Source organism: Penicillium chermesinum, assembly GCF_028974085.1.
Source record: "Penicillium chermesinum strain IBT 19713 chromosome Unknown utg000004l:1.0-3345178.0:1.0-3348027.0, whole genome shotgun sequence".
NCBI lineage: Eukaryota > Fungi > Ascomycota > Eurotiomycetes > Eurotiales > Aspergillaceae > Penicillium > Penicillium chermesinum.
Window position 1 is genome coordinate 1577986 of NW_026695314.1, and position 18589 is coordinate 1596574.

The 18589-nt window shown below is 49.7% G+C and overlaps 7 protein-coding genes across 7 annotated transcripts; 6 read left to right on the forward strand and 1 right to left on the reverse strand.

Annotated features, from left to right (window-relative positions):
* Window positions 1–92: 92 nt before the first annotated feature.
* On the forward strand, window positions 93–1603 carry N7468_005494 (M20 family metallopeptidase; the record flags this gene model as incomplete). The annotated part of the gene is made up of 5 exons (XM_058474791.1): window positions 93–167; window positions 226–413; window positions 468–692; window positions 783–1145; window positions 1198–1603. 5 exons carry the CDS (start codon window positions 93–95, stop codon window positions 1601–1603), a joined length of 1257 nt encoding a protein of 418 aa, XP_058330531.1.
* A 392-nt stretch (window positions 1604–1995) lies between these two features.
* N7468_005495 (Zn(II)2Cys6 transcription factor) lies at window positions 1996–4149 on the forward strand (the record flags this gene model as incomplete). The annotated part of the gene is made up of 6 exons (XM_058474792.1): window positions 1996–2076; window positions 2131–2457; window positions 2507–2567; window positions 2748–3082; window positions 3155–3570; window positions 3792–4149. 6 exons carry the CDS (start codon window positions 1996–1998, stop codon window positions 4147–4149), a joined length of 1578 nt encoding a protein of 525 aa, XP_058330532.1.
* A 1145-nt stretch (window positions 4150–5294) lies between these two features.
* Window positions 5295–9485, forward strand: N7468_005496 (FAD dependent oxidoreductase superfamily; the record flags this gene model as incomplete). Its single annotated transcript, XM_058474793.1, has 5 exons — window positions 5295–6357; window positions 6430–6844; window positions 6900–7212; window positions 7277–7723; window positions 8139–9485. The coding sequence occupies 5 exons, from the start codon at window positions 5295–5297 to the stop codon at window positions 9483–9485; spliced, it is 3585 nt and encodes a 1194-aa protein (XP_058330533.1).
* Window positions 9486–10571: 1086 nt separating this feature from the next.
* On the forward strand, window positions 10572–12375 carry N7468_005497 (uncharacterized protein; the record flags this gene model as incomplete). The annotated part of the gene is made up of 3 exons (XM_058474794.1): window positions 10572–11198; window positions 11266–11530; window positions 11600–12375. The coding sequence occupies 3 exons, from the start codon at window positions 10572–10574 to the stop codon at window positions 12373–12375; spliced, it is 1668 nt and encodes a 555-aa protein (XP_058330534.1).
* Window positions 12376–13230: 855 nt separating this feature from the next.
* Window positions 13231–14063, forward strand: N7468_005498 (uncharacterized protein; the record flags this gene model as incomplete). Its single annotated transcript, XM_058474795.1, has 2 exons — window positions 13231–13862; window positions 13940–14063. 2 exons carry the CDS (start codon window positions 13231–13233, stop codon window positions 14061–14063), a joined length of 756 nt encoding a protein of 251 aa, XP_058330535.1.
* A 967-nt stretch (window positions 14064–15030) lies between these two features.
* N7468_005499 (cytochrome P450) lies at window positions 15031–16648 on the forward strand (the record flags this gene model as incomplete). The annotated part of the gene is made up of 4 exons (XM_058474796.1): window positions 15031–15350; window positions 15397–15724; window positions 15765–16388; window positions 16418–16648. The coding sequence occupies 4 exons, from the start codon at window positions 15031–15033 to the stop codon at window positions 16646–16648; spliced, it is 1503 nt and encodes a 500-aa protein (XP_058330536.1).
* Window positions 16649–16792: 144 nt separating this feature from the next.
* On the reverse strand, window positions 16793–18241 carry N7468_005500 (fungal specific transcription factor domain-containing protein; the record flags this gene model as incomplete). Its single annotated transcript, XM_058474797.1, has 4 exons — window positions 16793–17370; window positions 17431–17657; window positions 17740–18168; window positions 18228–18241. 4 exons carry the CDS (start codon window positions 18239–18241, stop codon window positions 16793–16795), a joined length of 1248 nt encoding a protein of 415 aa, XP_058330537.1.
* Between the last annotated feature and the right edge of the window lie 348 nt (window positions 18242–18589).

Here is an 18589-nt window from a genome sequence, read left to right on the forward strand (position 1 = left end):
AATTTAAATGAGATAAATAGAGCTCATCTCTGGCTCCTGGCTGGTAGATAAGGAAAGGTTGTTCTTTCACGTTCATTGGTCCGAGAGATATCATGGAAAACCTTCACAAGGTTGCTGATGACTGCGTCGCTAATTCCGATGCGGATTTAAGGAAAATCAATTTGGATGTATGTGTTTGAAGCATCGAAAGACATTAGATCCAATGCTGACGCATTTCCATTCCAGATTCACAGCCACCCGGAAACTTTATACCAAGAAGTCTATGCTCACGAGTTACTATGTGATTACTTCGACAAACAAGGTTTTACAGTTGAGCGTGGAGCAGGAGGTCTGCCTACGGCTTTCAGGGCATCATTTGGTCCCGAAACCGGGGCTGGTGGACAGCTCACAAGAGCCGTTGCTATCAATCTCGAGTTTGTACCACCTTTATGCTATGGGTGATTCAACATTGACTGACATCTCCTTAGGTATGATGCTCTGCCAATCCTGGGACATGCATGCGGTCACAACCTCATTGCAACTGCTGGCGTAGCTGCTGCTTTAGGAATGGCGGCAGCTATCAAGGAGGGCAATTTGTCAGGACGTGTTGTCGCCATCGGAACCCCTGCTGAAGAGGGTGGTGGCGGAAAGATCAAGTTGATAAAGGCCGGAATCTATAAGGACATCTTCTGCTGTCTGATGGTCCATGCCATGTATGCTTGTCCTCAATCGTTGGTCAGCAGACAATATCTAACTCCCAGGCTGATTGTACGACAGGCAACATGACAACGCATATTTACAAGCATGTGTGGATCCGAGTTGACTATCGAGTATATCGGCAAGCCCGCTCACGCGATGGCCGCTCCCTGGGACGGCATCAATGCTCTGGATGCAATGACCTTGCTACACACTAGCATCGGTCTGCTACGCCAGCAGATCATGCCTACCGATCGGATCCGCGGCGTAGTGCTTAGTGCGGGCGAGAGTTCTGGAGTCATTCCGCACTATTCCAAGGCACGGTACTGTGTCCGATCGGCCAGCCTGGTGCGCTATCGGACTTTGAAGACGAAGTTCATCAACTGTCTCGAGGCGGCGGCGTTGGCAACCGGGTGCGAGCTGAAGACCGATTGGATGCCCGCTTATTGGGATATTCGTGTCAACCACGGGTATGTTCTCAGATCCTCATTGCAAGTGGAGGGTGTATATTGACAGTGACAGATTGGCCGGCAAATATGTGGAGCACATGGAGGAAATCGGCGTTCCTTTTCCGCCGATGCATGAGCAAAAGGCGAATATGACCTGTGCTAGCACTGACATGGGCAATGTCACCTATGAAGTGCCTAGCATCCACCCAATTTTTGCTGTAGGTATCCTTCGCCACGGTAGCTACTCTCAGGACTTGCTGACAACCCAACAGCTGGACAGTCCTAATGGCTCTATTCACACGAAGGCTTTCGAACAAGTTGCTGCCACGCAGGATTCCCACGAGCGCGCAATTAAATGTGGCAGGGCAATGGCACGCACGGGCATTGAAGTGCTGGTAAATGATGATTTCGCAGCGCAGGTAAAGCGGGAGTATGACGAGACAGATATGAGCATCGCGTTAGATCCGTGGGTGGCGTAACCAATTGTCGCGCAGTCCGACATCGGCCGCTGAAATGCCGGGAGAGTTCAGCGGGGGAAATCTTTAATTTCACCTCCCATTTTCTTTTGTTTTCGAACCCTCTTCAAGCGTAGTGCATTGTCATGGTGTCCAGCAAGGTTGAACACGTTGAAAGGATATTTGAAAGGCCTCATGAGTCATGACTAGCGTAGGAATACCAGGCCATGACTAGAACCAAGGCTAAGATAAGCCTCCCCTGTATTGTGGAAAACAGAGTTAGTGAGGGGGCAGCTGCGATAACGCATATTTAGCAATGAAATCCGCTTAAACCTGGCCTTCGCCCCACTCCGACGCGATCTCTTTTAGAAACGTGCCACACTCCATGGAGTACATCACACCCATTTAGCAACAGCATGCAATCCTCCGACAGCCCCCGGTCACTCGCGCCTCGCACCACCACGGCGTGTCGGGCGTGTCATCTCCGCAAAATCAAGGTAAGCTCATCCACTGTGTGGACCTCCGGGATGCATCCGCTAACTGACAGCTAGTGCGATGCGCGGTCTCCCATATGCAGCCATTGCCTTCGCCGGGGCACGCAATGTGAGCCTCACTTTCGAACTCGGCGTGCTGGATTATCGAGCGACGATGAGCGTCAACTGCGCCAACGCGTTGCCTGGCTAGAATCTGAGCTGGCCCAGGCATATGGATTGCCACCAGAGGAAGTACGAAAGACCAGAACTGGGGAATCGTTTGCTCCGCATATTTCCGAATCGCCAATGGAATGCTTCTCGCTACCTGTTGCCGAGTATACCCAACCACTTGTTGATCCGCAAGAGACACCACCATCGCCTCGTCAGGGCGATACAGAAAAGGAAGTTGGTGACATTGCTGCCAATGTGGCTGTTCTATCCTTGAATGCGACAGGGAAATGCGCTTCATGGGCGGCCCGAGTGGCGTGCTGTTCTCTCGATTGATCGCATCTACGGTCAAGAAATATCTAGACACTACCAGCTTGGACCGCAGGAAAGAGCCTCAGTTAAGCTTCCTATTTCCCAGCAGGCAGCCTGCGATACATAATGCTGTTGAATCCCCCCATAGTGCTGGAAATTCCCACGCCATCCCCGCCTTAGAGATGGCAAAAGGTTACCTGACGACTTACATGCAGTGGGTACATCTTACATCCCCATATTCCATCAAAGAACTCTGGATTCGCTTGTTTCATCGGTTTACGAAGATCCAGCCACCCTCTCTCCCGCGCAATGGACGATTTTCTATCTGGTGATGGCCATTGGCGAGTGGAACCAACGGCATCGCAGTGACACACCTGGCCCTCAGGGGACTCCAACCGCGGAATTGTTCAACTGCGCGATGATCTGGTTTGATCGTGTCCTGCCTCTAGATGGAATGGATGGGCTCCAAATTGTCCTATTGCTGGCAATAAACTCTTCCTATCGCCCAACAGGAAGTAGCCAGTGGCATCTAGCTGGGATTGCCATAAGAGTAAGTTTTTTTTTTTTTCGTTTAGGTCCCCTATTATAAGGGGATGTGAAAGCTGACAAGGTGCAATTATAGCTTTGCATTGATATGGGTCTCCACCGACACAACGCCGACTGGAAATTCTCCCCAGACGAGTGGGATATTCGACAACGCGTGTTCTGGGTGACATACGCCATCGACCGGACTGTATGTTTCAACCTTGGGCGGCCCGTCACCCTCTCTGACGATCATATCGACACCCCATTCCCCAATGCCGAGAGCCAGAGCCAGTCACCAGAACCCAGCATTGCTCTAGCTCTACACCATATTCGACTACGAATTATTCAAACCCGAATAATTAACGAGGTCTATACACTCGGCAACTCCAAGACACAAGATACCGCGCACCAGCGGGGACAGATATTAGCCAGCATACAAGAGCAGCTCGACGAATGGCGATCTCAACTCCGTCAGATTTATTCATCACATCAAACGCCACATTCATTCAAGTGGTATGAACGCCTCTACTACACAACAACCGCCTCTCTCCACCGAGCGACACCGCTCTTCCCCGTCCCACGGAAGATTCCATCAGGCAATGTCACGAAGCATCCGCTAACGCCGTCCGAACCTATTATTCCCTTCACCGGTCCAACGAAATGGAACAGTCCTGGATGTTCCTATCCGGCTGCTTTCTTGCGGGCATTACCATGCTCTACTCCCTATGGTCCAGCGACATCCTCGCCAAGGGCGTACGCCTGGAAGAAGTTACCGAAACATGTCGCATGTGTTCCAATATTCTGGCCCTCTTATCCGCGAAATGGAAAGTGTCCGCCGAATTTAGCGATACATTCGATTCCTTGACTAATATCACGACCAAGCGACTTGTGGAACAACTGCAACAACGATATAGGGGTGATCCGCTGTATGATTCTCCCCCGGGCATGTTTTCATTTAATCAGGGCATGGGGCTGGATTCGTTGAGCTGGCCTCAGGATCTAAACTTTCATACTGCGTTGACGAATCCAGACTGTATTACCGAGGTCTTTGATGATTTACTTCGGGCGCAGGAAGGAATATGGAATACCTAGCCTCCAATCGATGTAATACAAACGACACACATGAAGCCAGCCGCTCAATTTCCTGGTCTTGAGTCGCGTGGTAAATTGAGCCCAAGAACATGTACTAAACTGGCTCTGATCTTTAAACACCACTTTATTCACGTCGTGATGCCGCTATATTGAAATGTAATAAGTATGCTTCCTTTCGCCCTGAGTACTTATCTCCTGAACATAAATTTCACTCAAGAGTGTCAATAACAAATACATTGTAGTTTAATTGTCAAATATCAACCTCCAAAGGTGATGATAGATGGACCTCACTGGTCATGGTCAGGGCATCGCAGCTCACCCCCGGGTTATTCGGTTGATATTCCACCATGCAGTACTGGTTACAATATTCAGCTGAAATGAATATCGTATCGAATTGCTGGAAGTCTTGGGAGTGCTGAGCGGAGTCACGTGCAAACTCAAGAATCAGTTCTTTTCCTAATATGCCAGTACTACTTTATTCCTGCATGGGTAGCTGAGAATCCCCATACCAGTGTGTCACTATTCAACTGAGCGAAGATATGACGCAGTACCCGCACTAGGACCCACATCGGATATTTATGCTGCAAAGGTCCTACCATTGTAATGCGTGAGTGGTTTGTCGAACTGCCGAACTCGGGTCAAATCAGCTCGTAAAATTCTCGAATAATCTTCTATAGATACAGATTTTCTGCTAGAGGATTATGGGTGAGAGCAACGACCAGTGAGATGCGCATGGGGTACGAGACCCATTTCAGGGGTGGATTCGCGGCCGCACACCGCTCGCGCTTATGGCTATCGCTGTATCGCTCGCTATCTCTATTGATCATGCTGACATTGATAAGGCTTGGCTAGACAATTCCACGTCGTGCTGCGTGAGGGGTCTCCTGAATGGGAAGCCTTACCGGCTACAACGTATTTTCCGGCCCCTAGCAAGTACCTACCTCCAGTACCTCGATTGATTGACAGTCCTGTTGCCAAGAAAGAAAGCTGCTGCTCTGCTACTACTATCTCTTTCGAGATTCGGGACGTCCTTCCCTGCGCTGTGAGGCCCCGCATATCCTATCCATTGCGGTTTGGATGAAACCTGGAAATGGTACACTTTCCAGCAATCTCATCTAGCATAATCTCAACAGCTGGCAAATGAAATGCCCGAAGAACTTCGGAGGCGCCACAACGGCCAGCCACAGGCCTGTGAGCCGTGTCGCAAAGCCAAAGTGCGCTGTGACCATGCGACCCCCAAATGTTCGCGCTGTATCACAAGGAATCTGAACTGTTCTTACCATCCGGCTCCAATGACGAAACGTCGAGCGCTGTCCACCCGAGGACCCACACCTTTGGGGACGTCAACAATGGCAGAATTACTTACAATCGTTGTGACCCCTGCCCATTTCGAGCGCCCGAGCGAGACTGCAGCCCAGGCACGGGCTCCTTCAGTGCCCCTTGCGGATCCTGGTTCCACAGGGACCTCGGCAGCATCTGCGACTTCCGGCGGACCCAAGCGAAATACTCTTTTCCGGAAAAAGGCTGGTCAACATGAGACGACTCGGTACTCCGCCGTCTTTTCAGAGAATCAAGATAGTTTTGGCCCAGCGATTACAGATACTGCGATCTCTCATGAAAGCCCATATCGAGACAATGAGTCCACCGCTTGGCCCCGGATGGAGCTGGCCCTCAGCACCCTTCTTCACTTCCCCACGGCCCGTACGTGTGATATGCTGGTTACAGGTCTGCATCATATTCATGATGTCTGGGTATCTCCAACCATGATTCAAAGTTGCCTCGAACAAGTATGGACCGAGTACGCTGATTGCTTGGGCGAGTCCCGAACGCGAGAATCATTGATGAGAATGGCAAAGGACCTTTTCCTCAACGATGAATCAAGCCCTCCATCAGGCAACCATGAATCCGAAGATATCTTTAATCCTCCTGGCTGGATGAACTGGTTTGGCGGACCGAGCCTAAGGTGGGAAATGCTCGGCATTTTGTTCAGCTGGGCAGGAATGGCCTTCAAGCATAAACAAGAATGGGATCCGGTTTTTGATCTACCTGAACAGCAGGGACGGAATCGACATACCGCTGCAGACAAAATGAGGGAATGCGCTGCTGCTTGCGTGAAGTTAAGCGAGGACTACTTCGAGATCAGCGACACCATGGTGATATGCCTAAAGAACAGCACTAAGTTACAAAGCATGATCATCAGCGACGAGAGTAAGTACACATGTCTAGACTTCCAAGGTGTCTGCACTATCTGACTTCAGATTTCGGCTAATCTTATATCAGGCGACCGGACCCGAGTTGACTATGGAACCGTGAGAAGTGCTTTTATTGCCGCAGGACTGCATCGCCTACCCGCCTTTAAAGAAGTGACACCCCTCTCTCAGCATCGGTCGTCGCTAGCGTCATCCATGTACTATCTTGACAAATGTGAAAGTCTATACAATGCCCGACCTCCTATGCTCAGTCGGCACTACTGTCAATGTCCCCTTCCTCTCGACCTTTCCGAGGAAGACATCTACGGTGGCAGAGAAAGACTGGCTGCAGCCTGTGCGAAACTCGACTCGAATGGCTGGGGCACCGATGGTAGAATATTTACGACGACATGGATCCGAGCACTCGCAATGCTTAGTCCAATTCGCGAGAGCATCCTTGAGCTTTCTCTCGGCGTCCATTCACAGTTTACAAAGTGCCAGATCGGGTGAGCTTATCAAAGAAGTATCCCATCAATGTTTCCTACTACTGACTGATCATAGCAATGTCATCGCTCAGTTAAGGGAAATAGTGGCTTCCTACCCGGCACATATCCGGTACCACCAAGATTCGGGGCTATCTTCACAGCCAGCTCTCGACTTGAAAAAGCGAAGTGCCTCCGACAGGTATATCATCACACGTATACACCTTGATGTATTACAATGCCACTTTCTATTGCAACGCTTACTTGTCTCACGGGGCCTCAGTGGCGGCCAGGCCCTGTTCGACATTGCACAAGAGACGATCATTACCATCTTATCTTTGTGGTCTGATCGCGATCGGTTACAAGACTACCATCACGCGTTTGACTGGATTGTAAGCTCTTCCATGACGCTTTCTCGAGAGAGCTTTCACAAGAAGGCCTTTTAACATAATTCAGTTTGTCTCAAATGGAATGCCAAGCGCAGGAATTCTATGTATCGAGCTTCTCCGAGCCAGCAATTTAGCGCCGCCCGTATCGACAACCAAACCGTCAACACCGACAGAGGCCACATTTGCTCCCGTTCGGCTTTCCCGGTCGGAAGTGATGCAGAATCTGTCCATGTTTAAGGCTCTGCTGGACTGGATCCGACCCACCGATAATAATGCACAGCTCAGCGACAAATTCAAGAAAGTGTTACAAAGAATTATTGACTCGGTTTTCGAAGCCCTAAGTCCAGTACATGCTGCACCGGTTTCACAGAGCACAAGTGAGCCCCCGACCCAGGAGCCGCGAGAATTGCATGGCGATTCAATAGGGTTAGAGAGCCCGTACACCAAAGGGGCCAGCCATGATGATCTTGATTTCGCAATGACAACCATCGATGACATGGACTGGCTGAACACGGTTGATTGGACCCAAGGGGGCTGGTTGGACCAAAGTCAAGCCGATGACATTATTGGACAGTAGCCTCTCCAGGTGAAGGGGGCTGGAACGATGACTCGGAGTGAAATACCTAATGCACCCCGGCTGCACCGCGGCTCATCGGAGTGGGCCATCCCAGAATGGAAACAACCCAACTCCGAGATAACGGGAAGTCTCCATCTCCACATGTTGCCATGAAACGATTCCTGTGATAGAGTTCGTTTACGTATCATGGCATTCAGATAGTGCTTTAGCCATCAGGTGACCATATTGGGAAGGAATACACTCAGAAAGCGAGTAGCGAAATTTACGGACTGCCTTCTGGTTCCCTAACTCAACAACACGCAGCACTTTCTCCACCATGTCCGTCTCGGATTTACCGAACAGAAATCTTCAGCCCGTTGAGAACGCAACATTGCCATTTTGGCATCGAGACATTGATGAGCTGCATGATCACCGTACAACAAAAGACCTCCCTGCATCAAGTGATGTAGTTATCATCGGCGCGGGCTACGCCGGCATTAGCACGGCCTACCACCTCGTCAAGAATGAAGATAGCAGGGAAGATCTCTCAGTCACGATCATAGAAGCCCGCGGTGTCTGCTCAGGTGCGACGGGGCGAAACGGAGGCCATGTCCGACCTGACATGTACAGCCCCATGCCTAAGCTTATCGAACGAGGAGGTATCGAGCGCGCACTCGAGGTCACCGAGTTCGAAATAGCACATATCCATGCCATTAAATATGTCGTTGAAAAGGAAAAGATAGACTGCGACTTCACGCTCTCTAGATCGATTGACGTCTGGTGCAACGAAGACGCCGCACTCAAGGCCAAGGAGCTATATGACACCCTAGCCGCCCGGAATCTGGAGTACATGAAAGATGTCTTTTTTGTGCTTGGCAAGGAAGCAGAGGGCATTTCAGGTGTGAAGGGTGCCAAGGCATGTGCCTCTTTCACAGCTGGTACCATCTGGCCCTACAAGTTCATCCTGCACCTCACTAAATTGATTCTCGCAACCGGTAGCGTCAACCTCCAGACAAACACTCCAGTGACGAGTGTTATGCGACAGGCCAACGGATTCTTGATCTCGACCGCACGTGGAACCACATTCGCGCGAAAGGTGGTATATGCGAACAATGCGTATGTCGCGGGCTTACTCCCACAATACTGCAAAGCAATTGTACCGTGCAGAGGGCTGTGCACTCACATCTCCACCCTCGAGGGCACGAGAGCTCCTCTCTTGAGCAATTCCTACGTTGTGCGGGAGAAGGACAATACCCTTTCCTATCTTGCTCCTCGCTCGGACGGCAGTATTGTTGTGGGAGGGGCGAACTCACGATATCGGCCCTTTCCCAATCAGTGGTACAATACCGTGGACGATTCCACGCTCATTAGTGAGGTGGAGCATCATTACGATAATTTCATGCAACGGAATTTCCATGGGTGGGAGAATAGTGGTGCCCGTGTGGACAAGATCTGGACTGGGGTTATGGGCTACAGTTGGGACTCTTTGCCTCATGTGGGTGCTGTACCCGGGGAAGAGGATACGTATATCCTGGCGGGATTCAATGGTCATGGGATGCCTGTGGTGTTTCTGTCGGCGCTGGGGATTGCCCGGATGATCAAGAATGGAGTCAGCTTTGAAGATTCTGGAGTCCCCAAGTTGTTCGAGACAACTAGCACGAGGCTGGAAAAGATAAATAATGGCCCTCCAGGGGGAGACATCATCACTACAAACGGATGAAGTGGAGGAACATGGAGCTTCAGCCGGGGGTCTGACAGTTAGATATTCACATTTAGCGCCACTGTAATTTTGAAATCAAACTAACATGATAATTTTACTAGTATCGTGGACTGGTTTGCACGGGTGACTTATAATAGCAGGGCCTCCCTGAAATGAACGTACTAGCGCGAGTAGTACTAGTAGGAGAATGCTGTCCGGTGTTCAACTATTCGTGCGTTGACCAATTCCAATCACTCGTATGCGTATGCTACTGGTAGTTGAAGAAACGAAAGTGAATAATTCGTAGCAAGCGTGATTACTTTTATATCAAGAAATCCTCTCTGAACTACTCAACTTTGCATAACTCGTGAAGTTTGCTCGTTCACCTTCCAGCCTCGCTAGAGGTAGGGATTTGAACCCGCAGTATCAGTGGCGGATTCTTCATCATCGCAAGCTCAATAAAAGGCACTGGCCGCTTTCTTTGAATCCCCGGGCTTGGCTTCGATCGAGTCTATTCCTTGCTTGAACGGAGTACAGCTACATTTTTTCTGGACCCGACTTTCATAATTGTGGTTGATCACATAGTCGCCACTACTCCGCCACCGACAACCCTCTTTCCTGATTCGAATATCTATAGCTCCGAAACTTAGTTGGAATGTTCTTATCTGCCGGAGGTCTTCCCCGCACGGAGTACGTTCCACGACTCCACGGCTCTAGTCCGAGAACAGTCCCTTAGTTCCCGGCCCGCAGAGCTCTTATCGCGCGCAAGAGAGTTCTCTGCGTAATGAAGATAAGGTCCACGTTGATTGGGCCAATTCGTCGAGTTTATCTCTGCCATGGGGTTTATCGAAAGGGGCGCATACTGTCGGCTTCCTATGAGATGCGTTCATGGAGGCCCGTTTTCGGGAGGACAGTGCGGCGATACTTCTCTCTTTGACTTAGATAACCATGAGATAGCACTACAGGGATTGTACAAAAGTCAAGCCACCACCACCATATGCTAGTCAGTATAAAAAGGCTCATCACCGACTGGCCAAGGGGTTCCAGAGACTTTAGTATCTCACAATCTCGACAACGGATTTTTCTTTCCCTTTTTCATCAGCTCACATGGCGGCACCCAGCCCTATTGCGTTCGACAAGTCAAGGGGTGTTGACGACACCCCGGAGAAAGGCGCGAAATCTGTCATTCATGATCCGGAATCGCCAGCTTACTTGGTCGATGAGACCACTGGGGAGTTTGAAGAGGTCCAGGCCGTGAGGCAGGGTCTTCATCAGCGACATATACAAATGATAGCCCTAGCGGGCACTATTGGCACAGGTCTCTTCCTCAGCTCCGGTCGCGCGATAGCTCGGTCTGGTCCCCTAGGTGCATTCCTTGGATATCTGGTGATGGGCTGTGTGGCTGGCGCGGTGACTCTTGCTGTTGGTGAGATGGGTGCTCTGGTGCCCTTGAGCGGTGGTGTTGTTCGCTACGCCGAACACTTTGTGGACCCAGCTCTTTCCTTCGCGAATGGATACAACGTCGTCTACTCGTATCTGGTGTCTATCCCCGCTGAGATTGTAGCAGCAGCTGTTCTGGTACAGTTTTGGTCTGCAGTGAACAGTGCCGTCTGGATCACCATTTTCGGTTTGGTCATGGTGGCCACTGCTTCGCTATTCATCCGAGTGTATGGCGAGCTTGAGTTCGCTTTCTCCATGATGAAAATCCTGCTCATTGTCGGCGTGAATATTATGGTAATCCACCGTTGCCCCAGCTGCAAGTTTGCAGGAGATTGACTCCTTTTTTTCCTTCTTTCTCTAGGCTCTTGTCATCACCTGCGGAGGTGGACCTAATCATCAATCCATTGGATTCCAATACTGGCGCGATCCGGGCCCTCTTGTTCAGTATCTTGGCATCGGCGGCGCTCTTGGACGCTTTCTGGGAGTTTGGACGTCATTGAACAATGCGCTCTATGCGTATTCGGGAATTGAAACAATTGCCGTCGCGGCTGGGGAAACCAGGTCGCCCAGGCGAGCTATTCCGCAGGCTGCAAAGCGTATCTTCGTTCGGATCTTGCTTTTCTATGGTGTGTTTAGTTCCTCCGCTTCGTGCGATCCATGCTTTTTGCATGTACTAACGTCATAGCGCGATTCAGTGATCTCCATTTTCATGGTCGGGCTCGTCGTTCCATCCAATGATCCTCAACTCAACAATGACAGCGGGACGGCATCTGAATCGCCATTTGTGATCGCAGCCACCCGAGCGAAAATCAAGGCCGTGCCTTCAATTATAAATGCGGTGATTATTACTTCAGCATGGTCCTCTGGGAACTCCAACCTCCTGGGAGGTACCAGAACTCTAGTTGGACTAGCGGTGAACGGTCGCGCTCCCCAGATCTTCACCCGACGCAATAGATTCTCCTCGCCATGGATCGCGGTCTCCCTCTATGGCCTTTTTATGTGTCTGGCCTACATGTCGCTTTCTTCGTCTGCCAGTACGGTATTCGGCTGGCTCCAAGACCTGGTTTCCATTACCACCTTGACGAACTGGATTACCATTTTGATTACCTACCTTCGTTTCTATTACGGTTGCAAAAAGCAGGGCATCTCGAGAAAGTCCTTGCCATGGGCCGCTCCTCTGCAGCCGTATATCTCTTGGGCTTCCTTAGTACTGCTGAGCGTTTTGCTTCTCACGGGCGGCTACTCGACATTTATCCACGGGAAATGGGACACAGAAACATTTGTTTCCTCCTATATCAACATCCCATTGTTCCTGATATTTTACCTAGCGTACAAATTCATCAAAAAGACCAAGACAGTGTCCTTGGAAGACATTCCCATCCAGCCTTTCATCGACATTGCGAATCGCAACCCGGAGCCATTACCGAAACCAAAGAAGGGCTTGGCCAAGCTCAATATTCTATGGAGCTAATGGATTTTGCGTGTTCCTAAACTGAGAGCGCCCGGGGGACCAGCTTCACTCGGCTTTAACAGATTGCAGAGCCTATCTGACAGTGATGGGTGAATCAGTTTCAAGTTACCCGCATTGGAACGCAAGGATACTATGCTGGTAGCGATTGTGACAATTAGGTAGTTCAAATACTATCAAATGATACTGCTATATTCGAACTTCTTATTGCAACAAAAGTTTGTTCCATTTTTGTTAATACTGCATATTCCTAGTATGGGTCTGCGTGCCTAAGATGCGGTCTAGCTCACTAACATTGGCAAGGACTTGGCGGATACTTTCGACTTGATGACAATCGTCGTGTTGCTTGCAATGGGGGTCCTATCTCTTGGCTTCACTAGCGGGAAACAAGTTTTAGGTGCCGGCTATAGTTACCAAACGGCATCATGACTTCAGGGAGACGTACGAGACGTATGGGATGCATCTGAGCTATCGCAGCACTGATAAGACGGCAGTTCTCCTGGCGAAATCATACCCCATCCGGCAATACGACTCCGTCCCAGGGGGTTTACGGAGTGGGGATACCCCAAAGTAGTTAGTCAATTTCGGAGTTCCCACAGCGTCTTCGCGTCTATTTCGGCCCTAATGTACTTGATTCTATCAGATCACGGACAATCCATGCCTCAGATGGTCGGCTAGAATGAGCGGTCAGACGAGTACCATGATAGATAGGCACTCAAGGTCCTCTGTTATCATTCCCGCAGGGTATATTCAACCAGAAGCTCGGTAGATAAGAGACGAGAATTAAATATGGCCACGAAGTCCTCTGAATGGACCTGGTCTCACCTCTCCAAGCTTTACTAGCCCACTCGCATAGACATGTCTGGCTCTCAGAAACACATTGTATTCGACGTTGTCGGGACCTGCGTATCGTTCGATGCCTTCTTCGAGGGCATCGACCGAGTCCTCGGTCCACGCCTGCGAGCACACAACATCACCCCCCGATTACTTGGATTTGCATGGATGCAAGCTGCCGAGCTCGAAGACGTCATGCTCCTGATGTCCAAACGACACCACCCATACAAGGAGACCTTCAAATCACTGTTCTACCGCGTCCTGTATATGGCCGGGATCGATAACCCGAGATCATTTGCGACCGACGAAGAGCGAGACTTGTGCCAGGCGGCGTATTCCCAGTTAGAGCTTCGCCCCGGATGCCGTGAAATGATCGAAAAACTGCGGGCCAACGGATTCACTGTCTGGTGTCTGACTACGGGCGATAGAGAGCGGGTTGGCGGATACTTCAAGCGCGCAGGCCTTGATATGCCCGACGAGAATCTGGTCAGCTGTCATGACTTTACGCAGTCTCGCTCGTCTCCGTCAGGCACGAAACACATTACCAAGCCCGCTATGGAAACATACGAGCAGATGCTGGCTCGGTTTGCTCCGGAAGATCAGAAGTGGTTTGCGGCGGCACATATGTGGGATGTCAGCGCTGCCGTAAAAGCTGGGTAAGATATTCTTTCTCTTCTTGCCTTAACAGACTAAACAAAACATGTCGGGTCCACTTGACTGACACTGTTATTAGATTCCGCGGTGCATACTGCTCGATTTATGAAAAGGAATCCTGTATAGACATTTTCAATACGAAGATGGATGTCACCGCAGCCGGGTTGTCAGAGTTGGCTGACAAAGTCATTGCCCTGTCTTGAACGGCGGTTTTACGAGCAATATTGGAGCAACCCTTCTTGATGATTTTGAACTTAATTATAGAATGCTTTGTTTGAAACTGAGACCTGCATTTGAATAGCAGAAGTTACGCAATAATACTATCCTTTTGAGCCCAATAGAGCTAGAAACCCTACTATGTTTATCTCTTCAGATTTGGTCACGTAGCAGTGCGCGGAGCTCTAGCTGCCCACCTAGGTGCCTTTTACGGACTCAAATGCAGCCTTGATTAATGTGCTGCTTCAACAGAATAGTGATGCCTTGCAGAGCTTCCCAAGCTTCCCTAGCTTCAGAGTCAAGACCAAGCATCTTGTTTCTTCCGCAAGGTGCCTACAACCACAATGCTAAGCTCAGTCATTGGCCCAGCCCGTTGATATGTAATTAATGTAAACAAAAAGTATCCTGAATGTAGGACGTTTGACATATTTGTGTTTATTTCAATAATCAAAGGCCGGATTGGCTCCAAGCCAGTATTCATAAGTAGGCTAAGGAGAGGTTGGGAAGAGGTTACATTGACTTTGCTATGCCCGATCTGGTGAAGACTATTCTGCTGTGAAAGTCTGCTGGAATGGTCGAGATATATAATGTGAAATATTCTAAATATTGTTTCCATTCGAGGTTTCTCCCGGGGTGATTCCCAGCCGGCTACTGGTCTCTGGATCACACATTATTATATTTGAATGGACATGGTTGACCATTACCAAGAGCTATACATTCCATTCCAGCAAATAAAAGATAACGTCTATCAAGGTAGGAGATACGAAGGCGTGGAATTGTCGAATGGAGTTGCCAGGTGCCTCCGACGGTGGTGTGCCTGATCTCCGCCGGAGTTGTTCAAGATGCGGGGAAATGAACTCGAGATAACATACAGTCAACATGAGAACCCATATATAGAGGAACAAATACCATAAACTTGAATGCAGCTTCTTTAGCCAGTCCCTCTTCAATAAAATGGCAATCTCATCTCTTATCATCGGGTATTTGGTCTCCCCATGGATCCTCACTACGATTCCATTGTGGCTAGTGTTGTACTACATAGTTCCATATTTTACCACGTTCAGCAGCCTAGCGGGCGTCCCAGGCCCCTTCCTCGCTAAATTCAGCAATCTATGGGTCGCTTTCGGTGCTCGACGAGGCAAGAAATTCGAGATCGTAGACAAGGCTCACCGCAAATACGGCAACGTTGTTCGCATCGGTTATAATCATGTCTCTATTGCTGACGAGCGTGGCCTCAATGTCGTCTACGGCCATGGGAACGGCTTCTTGAAAGAGTGAGAGTTGAAGCACCGGATGATTTTCTTCTCTAACATCATCTAGCCATTACTATGAAGCATTCGTCGCGAAAACCCCTGGCATGTTCAACGTTCGCGACCGGGCTGAACACACTCGCAAGCGCAAGATCATCGCCCACGCCTTCTCTCCCAGATCGGTTGCCGAATTCGAGCCTCACATGACGGCAAATCTGGAAAGATGGGTGAAACAGCTGGACTTGATTGCTGCCAAAGCGCCTCCGGCCGAAAAGTATAGTAAATTCAACGCCATGCCCTGGTTCAGTTATCTTGCTTTCGATATTATCGGCGACCTGGCATTTGGATCGCCATTTGGAATGGTGAACAAGGGCAAGGATGAAGCCGAGAGTCAACTTGTGCCTGGGGGGCCCTATTAGAAAAGCCCCCGCTGTGGAGGTGTTGAACCGACGAGGCGAAATCTCCTCTACCCTCGGTCTTCTCCCAGCGCTCCGTCCCATCGCCAGATACCTACCTGACCCCTTCTTCTCCAAGGGCGTTGCTGCAGTAGAGAACCTGACCGGCATTGCAATCGCTGCGGTCGCCGCTCGACTTGATGCGGTCGGTAAAGACGATGCGGCAGAGCGGAATGATATTCTCGCTCGTTTGATCCAAGCGCGAGATGCCAAAGGGGAGCCTATGGGTCGAGAGGAGCTCGTAGCCGAGGCACTGACCCAGTTGATTGCTGGCTCAGACACAATCTCCAACACGGCTTGTGCTTGTTTTTACTGGATTCTAGCCGGCGAACGCGCTAACCCCGGCCAGATCATTCCGCGTCTCCAGAAGGAGCTGGACCATTCCATTGGCACGACCTCAGATATCGCCGCTTACTCTCAAGTCCGTGACCTGCCTTTTCTGCGGCGTTGCATTGATGAAGCTATGCGTCTTCACTCAACATCAGCACTGGGGCTCCCTCGTCTTGTGGCCGAAGGCCCAGATGTTGAATTTGACGGGTACTACTTCCCCCTGGGACCGTTCTCTCCGTTCCGTCATATACAATTCACCACATGGCTGAGATATGGGGTCCGGATGTGGACGAATTCAACCCTGAGCGCTGGCTCAGCCTCACGCCACGACAGAAGACCTGCTTTAACCCATTCTCGTACGGCCCGCGTGCCTGTGTTGGCCAGAATGTCGCGATAATGGAACTTCAACTGATAATTGGCACACTGTTCCACCGTTATGACTTTTGTCTGTTTCAGCAGAAGATGGAGTCACACGAGGGGTTTTCCAAGAAGCCAAGGGAATGTTTTGCTGGGATTCAGCGGAGGGGTATCGTCTGAAAGTTTAAAGCTTCGAATGGTGCCCACTTTCTGACTGTGGGTGAAGATATTGAGGTTGTCATACTACCAATTCTTTTGCTAAATGAAGAGCAAGAAGCAGTTTGGAAATATCTGTGTCAAATTGCCGAATGATTCCTTCCGCAGTCAAACTACGTCTAAAGAAAACATGTCCTGCAGCGAGGGAAACTCCTGGTCAAGGTTCAAATATCCCTCTTCCCACGATTTCAATGCTTCGTCGGTTATACCAGTAGTAGTACCGTCTGAATTGTTATCAGTGCCCACTTGAACAGAGGACTCCTGAGTACTAGTTCCGAGAAGATGTTGTCGGACAATATTCAACGACCACCGGCTGACAGGCTCTGCTTTGCCGCCGTGTTGTATATGGGAAATGGTATTCTCCATGAGGGTCAGTGCTTTACTGACGTCAGGAATGTACGACACGAATTCAGCCAAAGTCACCATTGCGAAGGAGCTCAGGAGGGTTTCGTAAGCTGGATGAATGTAAGTGGTGAGATCGGACATGGAGAGAAAGATCTTTAGCAGATCCTCGGAGCTGGAAATGGCTTCTTCGATAAATGGAAGCTTATGGTCGGCTGTGATTAGACCGATGGCTTCGGGGTTGTTGTCAATCGGGGGATGATTGAGACATTGCAATGATCGTCGTGCAAGGATGAGATAGGTGCATGAGTATGCAAAGCGCAATGGTTCAGATGAATCAAGTTCTAGAAGGTGCATTAGGTCAATTCAAGAGGAAAATTATAGTACTCTTCGAGTCAGCTTACTGTATATGTGACTGTGGCTTTTGCGCAGCCTGTCAATTTCGGGCCATGTTGCACTTTCTTGGGGTACCACATTGGAGCTTATAAGATCCCATAGTGTGCGATAAAGCTCTACACCCGCAAAAACGAGTTGATCTCGAGAGTTGTAAGATGGGAAGTCAAGGATATTCGCACATTGATCAAAGTATTGCTTTGCAATCACCGGTGGGCGTCCAGAGCCAACTGAGAATCTAAGAGATCGTTAGTTCATGAGATCGTCTCACTACCCAGTAGGTGAATAAATGCCACCGATCCCAGTTTCGCGCCACATACTGTAATTGACATAGACATATCAAGTTCCAAGTACGCATATATTCTTGTGCTTGGCTATGCTGCGGAGAATCATCTGAGTTCGCGCACAACAGGTTGTCGAAACGCGTTGTCATCACAACATGCATGGCAGCCATGCCACTGACCATCCAAGAATTTCCGTGGTCGTACTCTCGAGTTGGTCTTAGATCCCACATCGAGAAGATAAGCATTGCTTGAATCGTATCTAGCGAAGCGGTTGATGCTAGATTTCGTCGGCCTAACAGGCCATGGATATGCTGGTACAAAGAGTGATGTGTTTCAGATCCGTGCATGCTTGGAATGCTATGAAAGCCTGCAAGCATACAAGTCCCTAGGAGAAGAGAGGATCTGGAATAAATCTCTTTCGGCTTCGTACTCATGAATAGCCAGCGACTGGATATCTTGGAAAATCTATGATAAGCTTTGTATTAGAACGGAATCTCTTTCAGTCAAAATTGATCACTGATTACCCATCGAGAAGCATCGACGCCAAATCTTTGGGAACAATCCTTCCGATTATACTATTATCCGAAGTATCTAGCGCTGTTGGTTGCTGATGCGACAATGCCATATTATCTCTGATTTCCTGGATGAGATTCATCGGCGCATGTCGAGCCGTTTGTTCGGCGAAAGAAGGCGACTGTAGCTCGATAATCAGCCGCCTAATAAGAGTATATGGTAGCGGTGCACCTACCTTGACTTCCAGTTCTTCCTTCTGTTGAACACAAGCTCTTGAAGTCTGAATTTGCATGAGCGCGGCTTCCACCGCGGCGAGTCTAGAGCAACCCCCCGACTTAGTATCGGTGGAGTTGAGCCCCGCTGAATAACATAC